The 25280-nt window shown below is 37.2% G+C and overlaps 1 protein-coding gene across 3 annotated transcripts in view; it reads left to right on the plus strand.

Annotated features, from left to right (window-relative positions):
* PLCB1 (phospholipase C beta 1) overlaps positions 1–4403 on the plus strand; it is a 718158-nt gene extending 713755 nt beyond the window's left edge. For 2 of the 3 annotated variants that reach the window (XM_081292670.1, XM_081292674.1), the window contains one exon: positions 1164–4403. In XM_081292670.1, the coding sequence (XP_081148796.1) occupies positions 1164–1391 (228 nt within the window). In that variant the 3' untranslated portion in view covers positions 1392–4403. The remainder of the gene's footprint in view (positions 1–1163) is intronic. The other variant, XM_081292671.1, reaches the window with a different exon arrangement.
* The last annotated feature ends 20877 nt before the right edge of the window (positions 4404–25280 follow it).

Genomic DNA, 25280 nt, shown 5'->3' on the forward strand with positions numbered 1-25280 from the left:
GAGAAAAACCACAGTTTCACATGTTCTGAGATTAAGCTCCCTGCATATCATTCAGCCCACAGAGAAAATTGTGTTTCAAATTTGGGGTTTTCATTTGGGTTCAGACAGCAGAACTTCCCAGTAGCCATCCTTGCCCCACTTCTACCCAGGAGCACCAGCTTTACAACTATTTTACGAGTAGGACTGGCATGCAAGTCTGTATGTGCAGAAAGATTTCCCTGACATTCAAAAGTCTGAGAATTCTCCAGGGCATAAAATAGATAAGTTCAAAAGCAAAAACTATAATGAGAAGGGAATCACAATAATAAATGGAAAAAATATCCAAATAAAAGTAAATGTTGGTTACAGGAGTGGGTTCACTTTGTAAAATGCACCATTTCTTTTTCTTTCATTTTTTTAAATTTGTGTGTGTGTGTGTGTGTGTGTGTGTGTGTGTGTGTGAGAGAGAGAGAGAGAGAGATATGAGAGAGAGAGAGAGAGAGAGAGAGAGAGAGAGATATGAGAGAGAGAGAGAGAGAGAGAGAGAGAGGGGTTGGGGAATCAAACCCAGGTTTCCATGCATGCTAAGCTACAGACCCTCAGACTTTTCCTTTTAAAAGGACCCATGGGGCAAGTGACAGAGTGTATGCTTAGCCTGTGTGAAGCCCTAGGTTTAATCTCTAGCACTCAAAAAGTAAATTAATAAAACAAAACAAAACAAAAGCATCTAGCAATGCCTTCTCAGCCTCTGGCTGAAGCAGCAGCCTATGAAAGCCCCTCTGTCACTCTGTCTACCCCAGTTGCTTCTGAGCTTCCAATTCATGGTTGACTTTGATTGTCACAGCTATCAATGGCTTTCAACCTCTAAGTGTAATAACTTTAGATCATTGTTTATGACTTATATAAAGAGTTTTCAAACATGTATATGTGTGTGTTTATAGATGTACTTATTTATCCTAGTCCAAATTTTTTAGCCCCATCAAACTTGACTTTCAGCTACAGACAAATGGTATGTCCAGATAAACTCTGTTTTTAATCATCTCTATAAGTGACCAGTGAATGACATTTTAAATTAATTTATTCTTCTCCCTATCCTTCATATATCTCTTTCAAAGAGTTTCTACATGGGTGGGCATAGAAATCTAAATGATCTTAAATCGTTCTCCTCTCTTGATGTCTCCTAGCTACAGATGGAGTTGGAGCAAGAATACCAAGACAAATTCAAACGATTGCCCCTGGAGATTTTGGAATTTGTGCAGGAAGCCATGAAAGGGAAGATCAGTGAAGACAGCAATCACAGTTCTGCCCCTCCCTCCTTGGCCTCTGACCCTGGAAAAGTGAACCACAAGCCTCCCTCCAGTGAGGAGGTGGAAGGAGAGAACCCAGGAAAAGAGTTTGATACTCCTCTGTGATTGCTCCTGCTAGGCCACTCAAGCTCCATTGAACTCTCTCTTCTAAAGATCACTGCCCAGGACCATCTTCCTGAGAAGCATCCCTTAGTCTAAATTCAACACCAAATGGAGAGTTCCAGAAGGATCCATACAGAGGTTTCATGGCCAGGCTCCAGGTGTCATGCAGAAAATACTGCAGTGAAGAATGCATGTATGTGGGATTTCTGTTTTCTTTCTAATAGTAAATTCAAAGCAGGCAACTCCCAGGCTCTATGGAACATTAAATGACAGAAAGTATCTTCTTTGAAGAAACTTCCAGCTCCTGTTTTTATTTGAAACTCCGGTGTAAAGTATTTCAAAGTAATAGAAATAGATTGAGAAATGCATAGCACTATTTAACACTATTGATCATCTGACTTTGAGCATTTTTTTTTCCTAGCTGCCCCTCAACTTAATGTCTTCAAGTTCATATGCATATTAAATGGTTTCATCCTTTGCTTTGCAAGCACGGGTGGCTTGCAGTTTGCTAATTTATTTTATCATAGAGGCATCAGTATCTGTTGCTGACATGGCTTTATTAGATACCATAGTGATTCAAATAAGCTGGTTTTCTCTTTTGCAAAACAAAATCACTTGATTGTATCCTTACCCAGTGAAGCCATCCCAAGACTTAGCAATATGGATTGTACATTTGGCTGCATGAGCAAGTTGGCTGCACATTTTCAGGCAGTGTGTTATCTGAATTGACTATTTGCACTCGAAGTCTGGATATTCATTGGCTATTGGCCTGAAATGAATGATCAAATAGCTACAACAGGTCTGTTCTGTTAAACAAAAAGAGTTGAGCTGATATGTGTTGAGCAGAAATTCAACTAGAATAAACAGGTTCCAGTGGTTATTTTGCTGTCTGACATTTTTTATGGTTCATTTATTTTTAATAGAGAGAGGAAGATTAACTATTTATCAAAAGAATACACAGACCCATGTATAATTATATATATGTATATATTTATATACATATATATATTCCATGTTTTTGTGTATGCACTCAGCCACATATGTGTGTTGAGTATAGATGTGTCTTTATTAATTGTCAATGACCCAAATCTCTTCCACAAGACTTAAAACCAATTTCAGGGATAAATGGTTAGAGAAGAAAAGGGTCAAACATTTAGATTGCATGGATATTAAATTATATGGGCATGCTAAGAAACAATTGATGGAGTTGTTGGTGTAAGTTGAGGAAGATTTAGAACTTAAGAATTTGGTAAATATTTTGCAGGATCAAAAATTGGATTTAAGTATCAGATTTTCAGCTTATTTTAATGGTCAGAATATACAAAAGTGTATTGGACACTTATTTGGAAATTTATTTGTATCTTCCATAATGTTTAATTGATTTCAATCTTATTCTAACATAAAAACTTTTCATTATGTATTTAGTATGTACATTTAATTCACTTAACTGTGTCTTTTAAGTTCCTATTTTAAGTGGCATTAGAGAAACAAATTATATCATGGTAAAACTGATCAAAACCATTATTGAAAGAAAGAATAATTATATTTCAAAATATAATTTAGAGAGTGATACAAGGAACATTGCAGATAAAGCCCAGAAGCAAAACATTCACAGCTTTCTTTATTTTAAAATAAACCTCTCTGGTTGTGGCTTAGAAAAACATTTTACAATGCAAAAACCAGTTGTGTCCTGAAAGTTGTGTTTCAAAATTTTAATATTTTTATGGAAATTATTTTATTTAACTTTAAGCAATAACTAGGGATCATAATTAAGTTTTAATCAAAACGAAGGCTTACTTCAGATATGAGGAAAGACCGTTTGATTTAAGAAAACACATCTAGTGAGACACGAGGGGGAACATCACATCCCCTTTGGAGATGATTGTATTTTGATCTGAAGGATTTAGAGTGTTAATTAGATACTTCATAAAACTTAACTTTCACTGAAAGCAAAATCTTTTGTAAATCATTCTACCTTTGCGCTTTGAAAGGAAGGCATAAAGAGGCAAGGATGGTCAAAATTGAATGCTGCTTTTTTATAAACAAAATTACAGACTGTCTAAAATTGCAGAAGAATGAACCGATAATAGCTTTCATAACCAAACACAATGGTAATTATTGCAGGATGCTGTATCACATTTTAGTCCAGAGATAGGCTAAGGTTGAATAACCTTGACTTACACAAAACTGTTTTGGTAGCTGGATTTCATTATCTTAGTGATTCTAGTCATTTTACAATACGTTTATATTTGGCCATTAACTGTAATCACATTTTTATATCTGTACAATGACACTTTTTGCAGTTGTGGGGTAGTGTGTAACACTGTGTGTCTTGCATCATTGAAACTACTACAGTGATATTATCATTTAATAATATTAATATTACTTGAAAATAGACAAAAAAAAAAAGATAAAGAAAAGGGTCTATATGATGTGCAGTTTTTGTGCCTTTATGTATTTGCCTTGTTCTTTGTTGAATGTGTGAAACTCTGTACTGTGGTTTTTCCTATAATAGAAAGTAGAGTCGTGTATTAAATTAGATTGTGTCCCTGACACCTTTACACTACTGAGAATGGTGTGGTTTTGGCCGTGTAAACCAATTTTCAAAGTTCTAATGACATGCCATGTGTTTTGGTTTTTAACATTTCAACATTTCAATACCACCATACATGAATTGATGCTCCTCTAATAGATAAGCAATCATTAAATAATTCTCAAAGAAAGGGCCACTGCTTGCATTCCTTTGAATTTAATGTTGCGCTTGTGTATTGTATTAATATTGTTCGTGACAGATTGAACTTTGTGACTTTTGCCTTTTAAGAAGAAAAAAAAGAGATAGGACAAAGTATTTGAAGCTCTTAAAATGTACATATTTTGGTTCTTCTATCTTCAATTATTTAAAATGCATAATTCACATTTTTGTAATAATTCTATGCAATTTTGTGGCATGATGTTTCTTCCACTTGTAATTGTATGTGCTTTCATCACAAATCCAAAGGAAACAATAAAAATTTCTTAACACAACCCAGCTGTTATTTCTTGGGGTCAGAGCCAGCCTTCTTTACACAGGGAGAATAGTGGGAGCAGGCATCTTGCCAATCTTTAGGGCTATAACGCCCACCCTGATGGAACACAGAAGGGCCTGTACAGGCAATCAGGATCCTACAGTACCTGTGCCGGGGCATAGCTGTCACTAGTGCCATCCACCATGCTCCACCCAGGAATGGTATTGCCCTGGCCACCATTTTCATGATGGAGATCCTCCCCTCCTTCCTTCTTATCTTTCTCTCTCCCTTTCTCCCTAAGGAAGGCAAAACAAAGTTCGATTTTTTTTTTTTTGACAAATAGTGGCAAGTAAAAGAACTGTCAGAGAGCACTTGATGTAAGTTTTCTTATGAAACAGTCTCCAACTTTGATAGGAAAAGAAATGCACATGTGAGTTCAAGGTCAAGGTCCCAGAGGCTTCCCCAAGTGCAGTGTGTCTGTTATGTATTGCTGTAATACAAATGACTCCAAAATGCATGGCTCCAAACAATAAGAATGATCTTTTATAACTCTTGACTTACTGGAGTGAGGAATTCAGACAGAGCAGAACAGAGATAGCCAGAACAGAATAGCTTAGATTCCGCTCCACAGAATCTAAGACCTTAGACCTAAGAATCTTAGACCCTCAGCTGGAAGATTAGAAGGCTTGGGGTTAGAATCCACTCACACAACTAGTGGCTGATGGTGCTTCCCCTAGAGACTAGCTAGGGCTCTTGGACGGACCACTCATACATGCCCTCTCTGCGTGGCCTGGGATTTCATAATGTAGGAGCTGGGTTCTAAGAGTGAGCCTCCTGAGACCCCCAGAAAGGAACTCTCAGCATTTTTATAACCAAGCCTTCAAGTTTCATGCATCATGAATACCAGACTTTCTTCATTGAGTTGACACTGCCTCTTCTCAGATTCAAGGTGAGGGAACAAACACAGACCTCATGACACCTCGGGCTAGTGTTGGTCACTTAAGAGAAGCCAGACAGTTGGAACAAATATAAAGTCATGGCCAGCTTTGGCAAATACAATGTGCCACATGCAATAGTTGCCAAACTGAATTTGTGTCCCCCTTAAATGTGCTCTACTTCCTTTATTTTCTACATCAGTAGGAACCATTTTAATCCAGTTATCCCTAGCCTCTTTTCCAATAGACTATCAGGTCAAATCAATTCTGACCTTGTGATAACCCTCAGATTCACTGGTTTTCTATCCCCTGTCCTAGTATTTCAGTCAGGCTACCATCCCCTCCCACCTTCCAACATTATCCTAAGAATTTGTAAACCATGTAACCCTCTCCCCATACAACAGCTAGACTGGTAACACAAAAGCAAAATTTAATGGTATTAAAAGTCATCTGTCCTAAGGAAAAGTTCAACCCTTAAATAAATGTTTGAGACCATACATCAGTTGGTTCCTACATAGCTGTCTAGCTTAATGTCTTAGCATGCCTCACACATCACACACAGCCTTATAGACCACCTCACCCACCACAAACAAAGCTTCTCTTGGTTCCCTCTTATCCCTGGCTGACTCCTATTACTCTTTCCATTTATGGTGTAAATGTCACTTCTTCTGGGAAGCCTCCTTTGCCCCTTCTTTGAGGCCCCTTTTCTGAGCTCCCACTGCCTTCTGATCAGTTATCTATAGCTGAATCTATAGCTGCATCATGAACATCAAGAAACTGTAATGTTAAAAACAAAAACAAAAACACCACGTGCTATTTGAGGTGGGTCTGTGAGGGCAGGTGGCTCTGACGATCTGAGCTGGGTTTGGCTGACCACCACTGGCCTTGACTATGTATCTATTGTAATCTGGAAGTTGACAGGTGACTGATCCTGGCTGGAGTCTTTCACATGTCAAGGGTCTTTACTGGAACAACTGGGCTTCCGTGGCTCTGCTTCATGTGATTTTGGATCCTCAGAGATAAGATCCAGAGATCACACAAACACGGTTAAGTCTTCAGAATCACACACCATTACTTCCACCACATTTTTTTTTTTTTTTTTTTTTTGTGAAAGTAAGCCAACAGGAAATCCCAGATAAAGAACGAAAGGAGACAACAATGTTATGGGAGGAAAATGTGGAGAGTAGTTACTCATGGTGGTCATTAGGCCACCAATTCACCACATATCCTGAACTTTCTTCTACACAAAGTACTTGCCAAATCCATTATAATGTCCTCTTAAATACATCCTCCGCTTTGATGTTAGATGTCATGTCTCATTCACAGCTGAATCCCCCACACTCACTATAATGTAATCACTTGATAAATATCACAATTTTTATTAATAAATTCATCTACCCATCTAGCTATTAGTGTTTAAGAAAGAGAAAATGAACACTTGGTAAGTAAATAATATATGTCATTAGCTCAAAGTTGCAGTATTTTTTAGGCACCCCCTACATCAGCAGGACAAGTACGGCCAACCACACAGAATCCACACTTGGTCATTGACTTGTAGCACTGACAAAACAGCTATGACTGATGACCGGAGGTCAATCACAAAATTGTAGGTTGTGAGACACTGGTGGAGAAAGCAAGGTACACCTTAGATCCCAGAGGGACCAACCAGCCTCTTTGTCCCACAGGAGAAAACTCAGGAGACATTGTTGTCCCTGCCATTCATGTATCATCATTTCTTTGAGCACTCTGGATATTTATTCTTCTACTAAATCCTTTCCTAAACTATTACTCACATAACATGAAATTCCTTTTGGTGGTATTTAGTGTAGTCACAGAGTTGCTCACCAATGGTCATTCTGTAATTTCAGAACATTTTTAGAACCCCAAAGGAAAACCCCATAACCCATGAGTAATCACTTCCTATTGCCTTGCCTCTTACATCTCCTCTCTCCCCATCCCTTATAAACCATTAATTTGCTTTCTGTCTTTGTGGATTTGTCTATTCTGGATATTTCCTACAATTGGATTTTTATGAGAAGTGGCCATTTGTTTCTGGCTTCTTTCACTTAGGATAAGGTTATCAAGGTTCCTTCACGTCATAGCATGTATCAGCACTTGATTCTTTTTAACACTTGAATAATATTTTTTACATGGGATTTTTATTCATTCACACTTGATGGGCATTTGGGTTGCTCCCACCTTTTGAATAGGGCTGCTGTAAATGTTTGTATACAAGTCTTTGGGTGGAAATATGTTTTTAGTTCTGTTGAGTGTATACCTAGAAGTAGAATTGCTGGGTTATATGGGAACATCTGTATTTACTTATTTGAGGAACTACAAATTGGTCTTCCACAGTAGTGTGCCACTTTAAATTCACAGCAATGTATGAAGCTTCCAATTTCTCCCCATCCTTGCTCATGCTTTATGCTTTTGTCTTTTTTGATTATTGATAGCCTATTGAGTGTGAAGTTGTATCTCAATTTGATTTTGATTTGCACTTTCCTAATAGTGTTGTATATCTTGATCAGATGTCTATCTTCTTGGAGAAATATCTGTTTGTGTTATTTGTCCATTTTTAGCCTAATAGCAATTTATTTTGAAATCTGGTTCCCCTTTCTTGATTTGTGGCCTTGGTCTCATTTATGCCTTTCCATCCCCAAATCTGATCTAAGGAAAACTTTCTCCATTATCATTCTTCCTTGGGCTACTGAATAACTGTTCATTTTTCAGGAACTGATTTCATTTATTTTCTATGTGAATCCAGGAAGTCATTTGTCTACTCATTTTACTAAATTTTGAATGTTTATTTTCCCAGATTTCGCTCTTTCTCCAAAAAACTGGGTGTAAAATGACTGATAAATGTGGGTTGAATTCACTGGGATCCTGTGAGGCTCTAGTGGATAGAAATTTATTGTGCACAAGTGAAAATTTTAATGTTGCAATGAAAATATTGGCCACATGACCTTTAAAAAGCAAACTTCATAAATATTTTCCAACTTATGCTGTCAAGAAATTCAGTATATCAATAAGAAATGTACCAATAACAAAGAAAAAGGTTCTTGCTAATTAAACTATGATTCCTTGTCAAACATAAAGTCACACTCATCCTAATTTCAGAAAGGTTAAAATAAAAAATGTATCTTTGAATAAATGAAAGAACATAACTCATTTTCTTTTTATTATTTTCAAGAGCACCCTGGTTTATAAGAACCTAAGGTTGTACAGTCATTTATTTAACCAATAAAAAGCCCAATTTCCAGGCAGCTTTGTATTCAAAGTAACAATAGCCCAAAAGAAGAAAAATAGCTCAAGAGATAAATTTGTACTGAAATCTCTATAAAAGGGACAGATAAGATTTGTTTCATCACAAAATCTCTTAAAACTGCTTTTCCATTTCTTTCTCTCTCCAGATGTGATTGTCACTGATAAAGGATTTGCTGCCAAAATCTCCCTTGAACTCCTCATCTTCATCTCTGATTCATTCTATTTTCTTCAACTGTTTTTAACTTTTTGAAGCAGTGTTTTACCCTCTTCTGCATGAGCATTCTTTCTGAGGGAGGGTACCAGAAATTGAACCCAGGGACATTTAACCACTAAGCCACATCCCCAGCCCTTTTTAATTTTTTATCTTGAAACCAGGGTCTCACTAAGTTGCTCAGGGCCTTGCTAACTTGCTAAGGCTGGCTTTGAACTTGCATCCTCCTGCCTCAGCCTCCTAAACAGCTGGGATTACTGATGTGCACCACCACACCAGCTCAAACTTCTGTTTCTTAGAAAATAAAATAAATCCAGTTGCTTAAAGAGATTCCACAAGGCACCCTTGAAAAGACTTATGGAACTGTTTTAGTCAGCTTTTTCACTGCTGTGACTAAAGGACCTGATCAACACAACTGTAAAGGAGGAAGAGTTTATTTCAGGGCTTGTGGTGTCAGAAGTCTCAATCCACAGACTAGCCAACTCCATTTCTCAGGGCTCCAATTGAGACAGGAACAACATGGCAGAAGAGTGTGTTGGGGGGGGGGGGGGGCACGGCTTAAGTGGTGATCAGGAAGCAGAGAGTCTCCTCACCAAATACAAATATATATCCAAAGCCACACCCCAATTCTCACCTCCTCCAGCCACACCCTACCACTTCAGTTACCACTCAGTTAATCCCTATTGTTAGAGTCTGTAAACAAGTCAGGATGGCGCCTGGCATTTTGCCAGAGGGAGGGGTTTGTGAAGTAAGGCCAGCAAGCCATTAAGTGTGGAGATTCCTTATTGGTTGACTGCTGTATCTAGTTTATGTTAATTAAGATAAGCTGTGTGGAATGTATAAATACCTCTGTTGTCCTACAGTAAATGGCTCCCACTCCTGCTGTATCAATGTATGCAAGTTGTTCGTCACCCCCCACCCCCGGTTATTTTGCTGCATCCCCTATCAGGGGATTAAATCACTGATTGGGTTAAGACTCCTACAATCCAATCATTTCTCCTCTGAACCTTCTTACACTGTCTCACATGTAAGCTTTTTGGGGACTCCTCATGTCCATACCATAACAGGAATATTCTTCACAATTAACCCACCAAGATGAAAAGAAACTGTCACATTTATCCATCAATACACATTGCCCATTGGTTGACAGTCTCCTCTGGGGCACTAGCTCCCCAGCACTTCTCATATCTTCCATCAGATGTCCAAATTCCCGTGGCCAGAGAGCACCTTCAGGTGGAGAAGCAAAGGACTTTGTACTTTGTGGATACAGAATTTCTCAGGTGACTTCTAGAGCAGGCTCATGGCTCCAGGCTAACACCCAACACATAAAGAGAAACCCCATTCCATCTGTTCAAATCAGGTAAAATGGATTCCTTAAAAGTACCTGTGAAGAGGGGATGATAAATCTTTCAAATCTCCAGCTACCCTTTGCCCAATTATGAGACTTAAAAGTGAATAGAATTGCAGTTTGATCCATTCTTAAGGGGATGGACCCAAGGCAAGATGACTGTGCCAGCCCTACAATGGGGCATGGGAACATTTGGCCATGGAATTCTGGACTGCCAAGCCAGTCTAAAAAGGGTATGTGGACTAATAGATTGGTGTGTGCCCCAGATCTGGCACATGCTTTTCTGTGAGGGTGGCATGGTCAGAAAAAGCTAGAGTAAGACCCTCATAGCATGGTGCCCAAGGCAAGCACTCCATTAGTCCAGATTCTGAGCAGTACTTCTCACACAAGAAACTGATAATTTTTAAAAAAATATCAGATAAAGGAGTATCCTCACAAATATTTTCTTCATTCTATCTTCCATTTATTCAAAAAGTTATACCTTTCTATGTTCCATGTCTCAGGGAATTGGAGCCTCAAGGTGGAGTTCTAGACGGCTGTAAACCTTCTCCTAGGCTTTGTCATTCAAAAGCCTGTACACTCAGGAGAACAGAAAGCATTCTAGTTATGGGCAAAATGCGAGAAATCAGGAGACAAAGAAGTCTCTTCCTGATCCAAGTGAAATAAAAGATGTAAGGAATGTATTAAGAGTATAAGTATTGAAAGTTCCCAAGAGAAGAATTTTGCCTCTTTGTGCTAAGTATCAAACAAATAGCCTCAGGCAATCTTAACAAATGGTACTGAGCCTCAAGAATTCCTATATCCTATTATGGCATGGAAACAGCAATAGTCTAGGCCTCCAAAGGATGAAGTAGCTAAAGCAGAGAGAGCTGTTGGATATAAATGGACAGGAGGACAGTAACAAGCCAGGACATTGGATGTCTTTGTGGAGTCCTGCATAGAAAGATGACATTAAGAACAAAGGAACCACTCTCTGTCATATATGGGAACTATGTAACTTAGGTGCAACTGAAGAAATTAACTGATATGGGTTTTTGCTTAGTTTTATTGTTGTTTCTTTATTTTCAGTAGATAGGTGTTTAAAAAGTGAATTGCTTTATGTAAAAATAATGCACATCTTACCCCAAACTTTTGAATTCATGAAGATGATCATGCATACCTGAACGGCCCAAATATATACAAAATGTCTTTTATGACCTGAGGACTACACACTTCTATGATATGTGAGGTAGAAAGTTGTTCTACTTATTAATCATGCTGGGAAAAATCTCTCTAAGAAATTTCCATGTTGACCACTGATCCCCTCTCACTGCATGAAACACTGGTGATAATGTGTCACTTAATCCAAAATTTGCCCTTCTCTCTTCTGAGACAAGGAAATACCTGAATTTTCACTTGAATACACATGATGCCCATTCTATTCCAATAGCTCATGTTAGTTGATGGATTATTCTATCTTATCATGTGCTTGTACTCTAATTCTGGAAAAATAGGACCATCCACATTGTTTATTATGATCTGTATAAATCCTGCACAATCCTAGAGAATAACAATTAACCACATGTTAAATTAGCTATTTCAACTGTGCATGCCCTCCCAACATCTTCTTTGCTCTTCCCCAATTCCTTCCTGTCCCATTCAACACATTGACCTTATAATGGACTCTAAGGAAACTATCATTTTTGGCTAACTTCCTAGTTCACAATTCCTCTGACTTATTTTCCATACATTGATTCTATTTTCAGCTGCATATAATCTGCTGTCAAATCAGTCTATGGAATTGTTTGTTTATTTCTTATTGTGGCCACTGCATTTTTAAATTTGTATTTCTCTTCTTTTTTCTTGTTTTATGCCTGGTGATTTCACAGGTTGGTTTTTGTCAGTCTTAGGTTATATGGTTTTATTTTTATGTGTGCCTTTTTTTTTACTGTATAATACTTATTTTCCTTAAATAATTATTTGTGAGCTTTCTCTGAGATCTAAGACAGAAGTGCTTTCTAACAGAAATAACTGGCATTTGTTTCTACATGGTGCCTAAAGGAGTCTCTAACCCAAGTCCCTTTAAAAAAAATTATATATATATATATATATATATATATATATATATATATATATTTAATTTTTAGTTGTAGTTATCAATACCTTTATTTATTTATTTGTTTGTTTGTTTGTTTATTTGTTTGTTTTTACCTGGTGCTGAGGATTGAACCCAGGATCTGTACTTTCTAGGCCAGTGCTCTACTGCTGAGCCACAACCCCAGCACCCAACTCAAGTCCCTTTAATGTTTGTTTTTATTTTATTTTGTTTTTCTAATGTATTTGAACCATTAAAGTATGTGATACACCATTTTAAGGATGAAAAACTTTTGTGAGACCAGTTTGTATATATGATCTTTTTGGGAAAATTTCTACTCACCAGATGAGAATCAAGGCAACTTTCTTTGAAGAATCTATAATAAAGATAGTGTTTGGATTACTCATGGTTTTACTTTATTCTTATTTTGAACCCTTTCAGGCACCAGCTTAATAAGGGAAGGCCTCTTGTTACACTGATTTAAATGGACTCAGACTTTTCTTGACTCACAGTGCTGGGGTCAGAACTGGGTCTTGTATATGCTAAGCAACCTAATGTATATATATATACACATACACACACACACACACACACACACACACACATACACATATACATACATATACATATATATATATTTTTTTGAGACAGTGTCACACTAAGTTGCTGATCAAACTCATAATATTCCTGCTTCAGCCCCTCAAACTAGTTGGCATTGTAAGTATGTGCCACCAGGTTAAACTTTCATTTTTACCTGTCTTATGAAACCATCAATATTGAAATCCAAATTTGACCTGATAGACAAATAATCTCAGAATGAATTGGCATTAGTACTCTGCTTTCCACCCTTCCAGCTTTCCATTAGATTTTGGCCTGGTAATTACTTGCTATCTTGTTGTCTCTTCATTTTTTTTAAGAAATGCTTTTGTTTTCTATTTTATCTAGCATTTTATCTCTCAGAAGAGTTGCTCGGTTTCTATTTTGAAATTTCAACTATTTCACTAAAGAACACCTTTTACGCTACCCAGATGTGATCCTAAAACTAGTTAACATGAAAATTTTACTGTCAATCTCCTGGGGAAAGTAGCCGATCAAAATCTAAACATGAAGTAGTTCATGTATTGTTTGGGAATATTCTGTAGCCTCATTCACATCTCAGCCTAGATAACAATTAGACAGGAAAACATCACAAAAAGATGTCCAAAACTTCATTTATAAAGACCTTCAAGTTGTCAAATATATATGATATCCTTGGAAGTTAAATTTAGCACTTAGAGCTCCAATTTCTCTCTGAAATATGTAAAAACTCATCTAGCCTGACAGTTCCCTGTTGGCTGTACCTCTGAGAAGTCAATTATTCTCACCAAAGCCAAATTTAATTTGTGCACCCTACATTGCTCCTGGATTTCTATGTGATTTTTAAATAGAAGGTATAATATCAAATTTAAGGACTAACTTATGGTTTTCTGGACAGCAAGACAAAAACCTGACCCTGAATCACTAAATTATCTTAGGAAACACATGTATGGATTACAAGATATTTTTGACTAGAAAATAAGCACAAGATCAAGTATTATCCGTTACTTTATCTCCAGGGCTTAGAGTAGCACTGGGACAGGCACACTGTATGACAATCAAGAAAGGTTGAATAAATTAATTAACCTGTGGTAGACTGATTGCAAAAAATGGCACTAATTCTTCACAGCCTCCCTGTGTTTTTATACTTTGACTTGATAGATCCTGCCACCAAGAAATGCTGTTTCTACCCTTGAATTTGGGTTGGCCTTCAGATGGATTCTGGCTCATAGAATGAGAGTACTCCATTATTCCAGTCCCCAGATCACTCCTCTCTCTTTTGGAACCTTATAATCAACATGAGGACAGTCCTATGCTGGGGGTGAGAAACCTTATGAAGGAGAATTGACCTAATTTTCCTAGCTGATGCAGATATGTAATGGAGCACAACCAAGAATACCTAAGGCATTTGGAAAACCAGCAGCTCACCATGGATACATAAGTGAGCCTAGCTTAAGTAGCTGGCCAAACAATAGAACTATTCAATACAGAAATGTAAGAGTACGAATAAATGTTTTATTCTCTCAAGCCAGTAAGTTTTGGGATCACTTGTTATATGGCAGTAACTGATTGGTGGAAAATTTTCGTTACAATTCTTCCTGAGGGATTTTTAGAGAAAAGGACTCCCTGTTGGAAATCAGAATCCTCAGTTTTAGTTTATTCTCTCTCCTGAGCTTGCTTATCTTGTATAAAATACTTCATTGTGCTTTAAAAGATCTGAGGTTACTTTAAGTTCTAATATAATATATAGCATCTCCCCAAATGCTTTATTTTACCACCCCTCCTAATAAATAGAGACAAAAAGCTGTCTGTTTATTTATTTATTTGTTTATTTATTTATTGGAAGGTTGAGCATTTCCTGATTTTCCAAGAAATCTGTTTGTACATCAAGTATTGGAAATTCTAGAAAGTTGAACTGAAGTGTTCTTACTCTTAAGCCATCACTAAAATATGATTTTAGAATAAATCCTTATTGAGAGGTTTGTGTGATTTTTGTTTTCTTTTGTTTTGCCACTTTATTCTCAGAGTAGAATTCAAACAAACAAAATTTATTAAAATAAAGTTCCTTGTTAATCAAGGATTCCTGGGTACTCTCTACTCCATCAACATCCAAAAGAGGAACACAAAACAGAGATTTAATAATGCAATCAAAGTACCACTTTAAAAAAAGTACCACTTCAATATTCATCTGTTTTTTTGCCAGTTGGTTCTATTATTGGAGTAGAGATCACTATACCTCAGTAGTTCTCAATTCTGAAAAGTATAGTGGATTCACGTATTTGAAGGTATTTAACACACATTTTGGGTTTATATGGGGAATTCCATGTGACAGTAATGATTGTTTTGAGAGTGGGGGACAGTGATTTTTAATATATGGGATTGGGGACCTCTTTGAGGATGTGATGAAAACTAGGAACACATGATTTAGAAAATCACACATCTATACACATTCACATAGTGAGTTTTTTTCATACCTTTGCCTTGTCAACAACTTACAAACACTGTTCATATTACTGGGGATTTTTCTACCTTGTTAATCTGTGTATCCACAGACACTAAAAATTCACTTTCCATAGTTGCAACTCAGGCACAGACACATGGCTTAGGATAAACCATTTAAGTGCATATGTGTGAGACATCGACTTGGAAGAAAGTGACATTCAGAGGCGGGCACTGTCCAGATCCACTCTGACTAGATAGAGGTAGATACAGTGAGATTTCCGAGATGGTTGAGGGCAGAGGTTCTGGTACATTGTGCTTCTCAGCAGCTGGGTGAGGTGCGATGTCTGCTCAGGAGCATCAGGGTCTTCTCTGAACAGTATGCAGTATAATTTTGGAGTTGCTTCTAATTGTGTAGCTCCCAAGCCTGAGTCTCAGAGTGCTTTAGAGATGCTGTGAGCTACCCAGTGTCCTTCAATTACTGTTTAAGCTCTGTAACAAAGAACTCTTGACAGATACCTAAAAAATAGACTTTTCATATTATTCCAAGATTTTATGAGAATTTCTATAGACCATACATGACTTATTTCTCTTAGAATACACAGGTACTATCGCATTATAGATGGAGAGGTAAAATGTAATAAAAAAATGGAGTCACTTAGAGCCTCTTGGGACTGAAGAATTAATGCTAAGCTGGGTATGCAGTCTTGGCTTGGCAGCTAACTACTCTGTCTGAATAGGATTGTCACCTATTAAATAGGTGTCACTTCCAAGTGTAAATCAAACAAGACAGCAGACAACAGCCTCTCCCTTATATCCTGGGACACCCCAAGCCATATAAAAGAAGTCCCTCTTCCCAGAGATCACATATTGTGAGCAAGCCTAGATCACGTGAAGAAGCCACATGAGATGCTCCAGTTCAGCCACACCGAAAACCTATATCAAGTGCCAGACACTGCCCAGGATAGGAGGTATCAACTAGGATTGTCCCGGACCAAACTAATGCGTGCTCATCATTTTCAGTATCCACTCTAAGCTAAGCACTTGGGCTCCTTTTTACTTTTGTGGGTTTCCTTCAAATGAGTTGTGAGTCATTGAGCTAGTAAATGTTATGGACCTCAGTGCTCCAAGGATAAGGCAAGTAATCATGAGACAACTGAATATGTGTAAAAGAATGTGTCAGGGACAGTAGCAAATGGAAAAGCTCATACTCAGTCCAGAGGGAACCAATACTTAGCTCCCATATTTATGATCACAGATAAATACAGGCTTAGCATTTCCTGATAGTTTTTTTTTTTCCAAAATAAGTTAAAAATATGAAAATTTTAAATTCCATTCAAAACTTTTAAGACTGTTTTATAAAAGTAGTCTCTTTGGATGACAGGATTTCAATTAGCTCTCAGGCCCAAATCAATTAATGCAAATAACTTGCATTATGAAAATGCCTTCCTTGTGTACCTGCTAATCCTGGCTCTCTGATAGACTCACTTTGGGTTAAGCTGTCATATTCTTTATAGGGAATCCCAATATATTACCAGACACTCTGCTCTTGCATCAAAATTTCAGATTGAAGCTAATTAAAGGTCTCTTTCTATACTTTGTCTGAAAGAGTTTAAAATTATCATCTTTATTTACATAGATGTCCACCAGGTGTGGAAAAAGAAAAACATACAAATCATTAACTCCAGGTATTAGTCAGTTGCTGTTGTAATAATGCTATGTAACAAACATCCAAGTAACATAACAATAAGCATTAATAATGTCACAATCACAGGGGTCTGGAAGTTGGCAAATCTAGGCTGGGCTTAGCTAAATGGCTCTCCTTTAGGCTGTGGGGCAGCTAAATGAGGAAGTGAATTCAATTATTCTCCTCTTGTATTTTTACTGAAACTTGGGGAGAAGAAGCTGCATCTACCCAACAGCAGTTCCTTGCAGGGCACATCTCAAAGAGTGTAAGGAGCAAGCCTAACTTCCCAGAGTTCAATTAAGGCTTCTGCTCACCTTACATCTGCTAACAGTACATTGGCTAAAGCAAGTCTCATGACCAAATCTAAACTCAAAAAGACCAGGAAGTCAATTCCACCCATGATGGTAAGGAGAACAAATTGAATACTTATTGAAATTAATCCCAACCCTCATACCTCAGCTGTCTTTTTTTTTAAGCTGTGTTTTTTTTCTAAATAATCCCCCCCACAAACTCTCTCCCAGGCCTCACTGACTCCCTGTGGAGCTGCCGGGTTCTGGGACCTTACCACAAGTGGATTTTGGCCTGCTGTGAAGGAGACACGTGGTGAGTGGCAGCAGATGCTGAAGACTTGGAACTCTCAGGACAAGTGCTCTAAATTAGGAACAAAGCATTCCATGGGCTACGTCAAAACTTTAAAAATAAGCATTTGCTCCATACACAGCTAATGACCTTGCTGAAGACATTCAAAATGCCTCATTTAAGATGTTTAAGTAATTACTCAGGAGCAGTGACCATGAGGTTTTTCCATCCCATCTGTGCCCTGCCTCTGAGGCCTCTCTTTCCCCTGGTTGTCTTGGGTCCCTGTTCCCATGCAAAGGGCTCTGCATGGAGCACAGTCCTTGGGCCAGTTCTGCAGTTGTGACAATTGCAGTTGTACTTCCCAGACATGTGAACAGATGGCAACTTAATGTAAAAAGTCTGTAAGTAAAGGGTGCCTTTGAGTGATTTCTTTGCTTTATTTTCTCTGCTCTTTTAATGATTTCTAAGGAGAGAGAAAACAACCATTGTCACAGTGAGTATTTCTTTAAGGTTGAGTCCAAGCACACTAGAGAACAAAGGACATCCTCTTGTACCTTCCTACCACAAACTCTTATAAATTGTCCTTTTTTGAAAGAATCATGTGTCAAGGTAATCCTGTTGCCATTTCAAGCTTAATTGGGGACAAAATCCACATATTACCTAATATTTTCTAGTAGATCCAAGAAAAACCTCTATGGAAAATAGATATCAGTCAGAACTGGACTGACAGATCGGAATGGACCCAAAGATTCTTTGATTCTTTATTAACTGTGTAGTTCACACATAATTGAACCGGGTAATGTCCATTCTTGGTACCTGGCCATATTCCAAAGAAATACAAGTCTCTCATCAAACAGAAAAACAAAAATAAATTAATTGAAATCTTTCAGGAAGACTCAAAGAAATGTCAAAAATAGGGACACTCATTTATTTGTTTGTTTTGTATAATGTGACAGACTTCTCATCCCTAACTTCTCAAAGTTCTCTAGACCATGGAAGCTGTTAACAAAATTGATTCCTTCCAATTTTTTTTTTCAATTTGTTTCTCCAAATTTATTTTTAAGTGTGACATAAACAGATAAACAGGTTATACCCTGGAAGGTACAGGATCAGTGACTGTTACACATCAGCAGAATGTGTGCCATGGGTAAACTTGCTTCAATTTCCACACATCAGATGGGCATTGGCTTGTTCATCAGGCGTAGAGTCACCCTGGCCAGGAATTGTATCCAAAGCTATGCTCAGTGGTTCAAAAACAGAACTGAGGCTAAAGACTTTAGTTCAAATCTCAGTCCCATGACTAGTTAGCTGTTTGAACTTGGACAAATTACTTTGTTTTTATGAACCTATTTCCTATGATACAAGGATAAAATTCACTACTTCAAAGTGTTATTGCACAGATTAAATGATGTAATGGAAAATCTGGACACAAGTCGGGTACTCCATGAGTTTATTCCAATTCTGAAAAACAGTCAGGGTTGGAAAGGGCTTTGGTTACCTAGATAGGTGATTTTTTCAAATTAATTTTCTCATTTATATCCTATCCCTTAAAAATATATTAAGGCTTCCTGACTATTGTGGACTAAATGTGTATCCCTGCTCTCAAATTCATAAGTGGATACTTTACTCCCCAGTGTGATGGTATTTGTAAGAAAGGCCTTAGGGAGGTACATAGTCATGAGACTATTGCCCTTATGATCAGATGAGGGCCCTTGCAAGAGGAGACACCAGTGAGATCATCACTCAGCCTTGCAAGAATACAAGAAGGTGGTCGTCTTTAAATCAGGAAGAGGGTCCTCACCAGAAACCAAGTCTGCTCTCATCTAGATCTTGGACTTCCAGCCTGCGGAGCTGTGAGAAATAAATGCTTGTTGTTTAACCCATCAGCCTATGGCGTGTTTGTGTGTGTGTATGTGTGTGTGTGTGTGTGTGTGTGTATTTTTTAATCACAGCCTGAACGATTAAGATACAGTGACCTCATGCAGAGAGACTCAGCAGTGTCTTTGGGAAATGGTTGTAATTTCTGCAGACAAGACACTGAGCATTGTAGATGTCCTTTCCATGTCTGGCAAGGCCAATTATTTTAAAAGATGACATAATATGAATTGGACTGCCCTGGATCACCTGCTTCCAGGAAAAAGGGCAAATCCTAAGGAACCAGGTACCTGCTCTTGGGGACACATCTTTCACCCTGACTCCCATTCATAGACTTACCATGTTGGTAGGTTTTATAAATTTAATTGAGCTTCAGTTGGTCTTTGCCTACTTTCACTGACTATCTAAACAGTCTGAAATGTCTGGTCCCCTGAGAGAATTTGCCAAGCCATCTAGAGCTCAAATTAGACCATCACTTATTGAACTTGGTGTCAGATCTAAAATATCTTCAGGACTGCTGCATTGGGCTTGCATGGTCTGTGGCACCCATCGGGGGAGCAGTGGAGGATGAAATTAAGACCCGAGTCATGACACCAGACTGCAGCTCCACAGAAGAGATGTCTTCTTTATAACTCAACTGCTGGAGGAAATATTTTGTTGGACTGTATTGTGTAATTTTAAAAGTGTATTGTGTAATTTTAAAAAGGTGCCAACAGCTTTTATGGGGAGTTTGATAAATCTTCCAGTTATTGATCTGAGAAAATCGGAGAGCTTTGAAAATTGATAACTATTAGAACTCTTTAGAACAAGATCTATACTTGGTTGACTTTAAGGCTTTTCATAGACACTATTGCCTAACCAGGAGAAAAAAAATTAGTTATTGTTCACAATGCCAATTTACACATAGAGAAAAGAACCTCTGAAAAGAGAAATATGTGCTATTTTAAAACAATAAAGTTCATTTTTACAGGAAATTCAATCTGGCAGGTTGTCAATATAGTTTTGTTTTATTCACTGAAGTTATTAAAGAGTTCTGATTTCTTCTCACATTCCCCTTTAATAAGAAAGCGGCCATGTATTGAAGTCATATGCTCACCAGGGCAGAAACTGTTTCTCATTTTGGATTTGCATTGTTGACAGTTTGTAATGTGTTTGTAAACTGAAATGTCTTCTCATGCCTAATAATAAATAAAGTCTCTTCTCTTAATTTGAAAAGGGAATTCAGTGGAGATATCTGTTATCAAACTTACCATGTTGCTTAGAAACATACTATAGTGATATATGCATACCCATGTTTATAGCAGTGCAATTCATAATAGCCAAATTATGGACTCAGCTTAGGTGCTCATCAGTGGATGAATGGATAGAGAAAATGTGGTATATATACACAACAGAATTTTACTCAGCTGTAAAGAAGAATGGAATTATGTCATTTTCAGGAAAATGGATGGAACTTGATAGCATTATTATTATTATCATTATTATTTGGGGGAAGTACCAGGGATTGAACTCAGGGGCACTCGACCACTGAGCCACATCTTTAGCCCTATTTTGTAGTTTATTAGAGACAGGAGTCTCCCTGAGTTTTGTGTACCACCTTGCCCCGCTGATAGCATTATGGTCAGTGATAAAAGAAAACTCAGAAGGTTAAGAATTATATTGTATCCTCTCATACGTGAAAGTTAGAGAGGAAAAGGAAAAGAAGAGTAGGAGGAACCTCATGAAAATTGAAGCAGATCAGTAGAATAGAGGAAAGCAGAGGGAGAAGAAAAAGGAAAATACTGGGGAATTATATTGGTCAAATGGTACTGTTATGTGCATTTACAATCCTGCCAATTGTATGATTTTAGTGTACCAATAAAAATACAGAAAAAATAAATTACTCAGAAAAAGAAATATATTTTTGTTTCTTGTGTTAGATTCTGAATCCCCATACACTATGCCAGTGTAAGGACATTATCTTATTTCTTTCCCAATACCATGTGATACAATAGGCGTTCAATGAATACTGTTAATTTAATGAATGAGTCAACTAAAGTTGAGTCCCTACTTCTAGTGTCTTTATTTTCAAACTGCAATATGAAAGTTATTCTTCATTAGTGTAACAGGAAAATGTTCTCAAATTTGGATTCTTAGATTCTTATATAATATAATAAGGCACAGTATATTTAATAAACTATATATATATATATATATATATATATATATATATATATGCCACAATACAAGGTTATTATGTTATTATATAATAATAAGAACACATTCTTGCTGGATAAAAATGTTTTATATATACACATCTGTGTGTATATTTTATATGTATTTTACTCTATATATTATGTATTTAATCACAAATTTATACATGCAAAAAGACATTGTGATGCTTTACTAGAATCCATAATAAATGAATATCCTTGTCTAGCCACTGTTAGAATTAGGAAGGAAACAAAATTCATCACCACTTCTTATTGATGAATTAGAAGTTTCCAAGTATCATTTCTCTTATTCAGATACATGTAACCTGGTAAATACACACTTTCTGAGGCAATAGAGACATTTTTCTAGACCATTTCTTCTTCAAGTATGTTCAATGAACATCACCTTGGGGCTTATTAGAAAGTGTAGAATGTTGTCCCTACCCCAGACCTACCAAATCAGAATCTGCATTGTAATAAGATTCTGGATTATAAAACAGGTTAAACCAAGTTCACAGGCCTCAGGGATGAACAGCTGAACTACACCTAGAGAGGTAGCCAATGCCTATGCAAGGAAGTCCACACCAGCCCTTCTCAGCCCTTTCTCCTTGGATTTATAATAGATGGGAGGTCAGCTATTCCTAATCCACACACCATTCTTTCAGAACTGTTGGCTGGGGCAAAGTAAGTACTTTGAATAGAATGAATTTAAAAAAATGAATTTGGGCAACTATTACATCCTCTCCTTTGTTTTGCACACCTTGTTAGCCTGGGTTCTCCTTCCTAGAATGAAGAAACTATTTACTTTACACTCAACCTTGAACAAGGTATTATGCACATGTAGTTTTTAGTGTTTTCTAGAGATGATGAAGATAATGCTAATGACTGTGATGGTAATGATATGCGGAGAGCACTTCAAATGCCTCTGCCTAATCATTCTCACTAATCTGCTCAGAATTCTAAGTAACCAGTGGTTTTCTAAGCAGGATCTACGGAGCCCTAGATCTTAGGAGCAACGCAGAGGCAGGACCCAGGCTCTGAGTGGCACGGCAGACAGGAAGGAAATGAGGTTATGATCCAGAAGACAGGCGACATAAACCTGAGCACTTTTGTTTTGATCTGCTTCCATGGAAGACTAAACAAACATTACTTTCTAACATTAAATTTCTTTGAACATAAGAGTCTCCTATTTAAAGACGCTAGCTAGATTGCTAATGTAGTGCTACAATTAGAGACATGGAATACTTAGTATTAAGATATTGGGGGAAAGGAAACATTTAAGAGAATGATAAGCTTTTGGCTTGAAGCATATTTTGAAGTCCATAGAGGAATATAGAATCTGGATATTTCAGATTCGGACCTTGTTTTAACAATACCATACGGTGTTATCATGACAGAAATATCAATACTGGTAATATTTAAAAATTAAAGGCCTGAATTCTTTGAAAGAACCAGGAACACACAATCAAATATATCATAAGAGAGTATCTTTGTATAAATATATTCTAGGCAGGGTGATTTAAAAAAATAAATCCTTGGAATGTGCTTCAGTCAGTTTCATCTGGAAGATAGGGATGTGTCAGATGCTTCCTAATAACCTGGTCCATTACAGCAATTTTACAATTCTGAGTTACATTTTTATTTCTGAGGTAGAAAGTCGTTTTGTTTCAGATTTACAAAGCTGACAAGTTAAATTGCATTAAAAACAAATCTAAATTTCCAATGTTCCCATTGTTCATTCTTTTTGCCCTTACTCATGATCTTGTCAATCCTTAGAAACAAACTGAAATAAAAAGAAATAGGAATTAGATTCACTTCTGAAGTATTCCGAAGAGATGTGTGTGGCAGATTACATTTTTCAAAGATGGTCAGCAAGTCTCTTTCTGTATGCTCTTCTTCTCCATCTTCTTTGCATTACAAGGGCCTGGTGCATGCCAGATGAGCACTGTATCACTGAGCTACTTTTCCAGTCCTATTTTAAAAATTTTTATTTTGAGATGGGGTCCCACTATATTGCTCAGGCTGGCCTTGAACTCAAGATCTTCCTGTCTCAGCCTCCAGATTAGCTGAGATTTTTCAAGATCAAGACAGAAAGAACAGCATTCATTTCTGTCCTGTTTTCTTGGGACATTTGCTCTTGGAACCTGGCTGCCATGGTATGAGAAAGTCCACACTATACAATGTTACAGCTGACAATAAACCTATGTGAGCTCCTGGCTAGCAGCCAGCATCTACCATCATACACATGCCTGCAGAAGACTTCTCTCCAGTTCAGCCATAGCCTGACTGCAAACAATACAGGAGGAAAAATATCATTTCTTTCTATGCATTATAGGTTCATTGACTGAGTCACTGTAATGAAAGACAGACTGAACAGAGAAAATGATATAAATTTATTTAATGTAAGATTTACATGATACTGAAGTCTTTATTAGGAAAAAAACAGAGGAAGTAGATAAACTTGAATGCATTTACAATAGGTTTGGTGAAAAATGCAAAGACCTAGTGAAATATGATAGACTAGAAAGAAGAGTCTGAGCTAAGGATAATAAACTGGGGCAAATTTCACAGGACTTATTTGTTCAGATTTATCTCTGTATCCCCTGTCTTGGAGATAAGATGTTCCTTGCCTCCAGGTCATAAAATCCTAGGAGAGGTACAGTGGGACCTCATGAGATTCCCTTCACAGGAGAAGGATGGAGGAAGTTCAGAGTCGCATGCCTGCATGCAGTTTCTCAAATTTTTTCAGAATTAAAAATATTCCATATGAAAAGACATCATATTTTGAGGTACCAGATTCTGACCTCCCTTAAGTCCTTTGAGATCTTTCCATCCTGAGCTCAGTTGACCCTCAGAACCATGAAACCTAATAAGAAAATGCTTATGGTGATTTTAAGTCACTAATTTTATGGTGATTTATTATACAGGCAACAGATAAAATATTCAGCATCGTGTGATAATAAGGCAGAAGACCTGTGATCCTGAGAGGTCAACTAAATGTTCTGCCCTGAACAATTAATTCTTAATTAGAAGTGGATGTTATTAATTTTAGGCCATTATAGTAATAGCCTTCAGTTCCTAAGAGGGCTATTGGACTTAGTTGGTAAACTACACACATTATTTGACCCTCAAAACTAGCTCTTTTTTCCCCCAATTTTTCTACTGCTGTTAGTAACTCCAATTTTCCAGTCACTTTGGGTTCATCTCTGACTAATTTCTCCACTTTATCATATCTTACCATTTAATTTCAAGGTATTCAGATACTCTATATTTGCAATATCTTTTGAATTACCACAATGTTTCTCCAATTTTCAGCTTCTTAGCCTCCTTTCTGCATATCCCTACTCCAATAATCTACTAAAAACAAAAATAAAAACAAAAACAAACAAAAATAGCCTTCTAAAAAATTACATTTTCATGTCATTGTATTGCATCAAAATCTTCCCAAAAATATTCCCATCACTTAAACTAGAGTGGCAACTAATGCTAATAGGAGCTAATCAGTTTGTTTCAGTGAGTAAGTTAGGTCAGGTATAAGACAATAGGGAGTAGTGGACATTGTGAAAAATTGGATTATGAGATTCTCATTCAAGACAAGTAGATCCACCCAGGTCACAATTGTTGTTGTACAAAAATGTGGGCCTAGAACTTCCATACCATATGATTTTTTTTTTTCAAAGGAAGATTTTGTTCTCCATCTCTATGGA

Source organism: Spermophilus citellus, assembly GCF_964194105.1.
Source record: "Spermophilus citellus genome assembly, chromosome: 4".
Classification (NCBI taxonomy): Eukaryota; Metazoa; Chordata; class Mammalia; order Rodentia; family Sciuridae; genus Spermophilus; species Spermophilus citellus.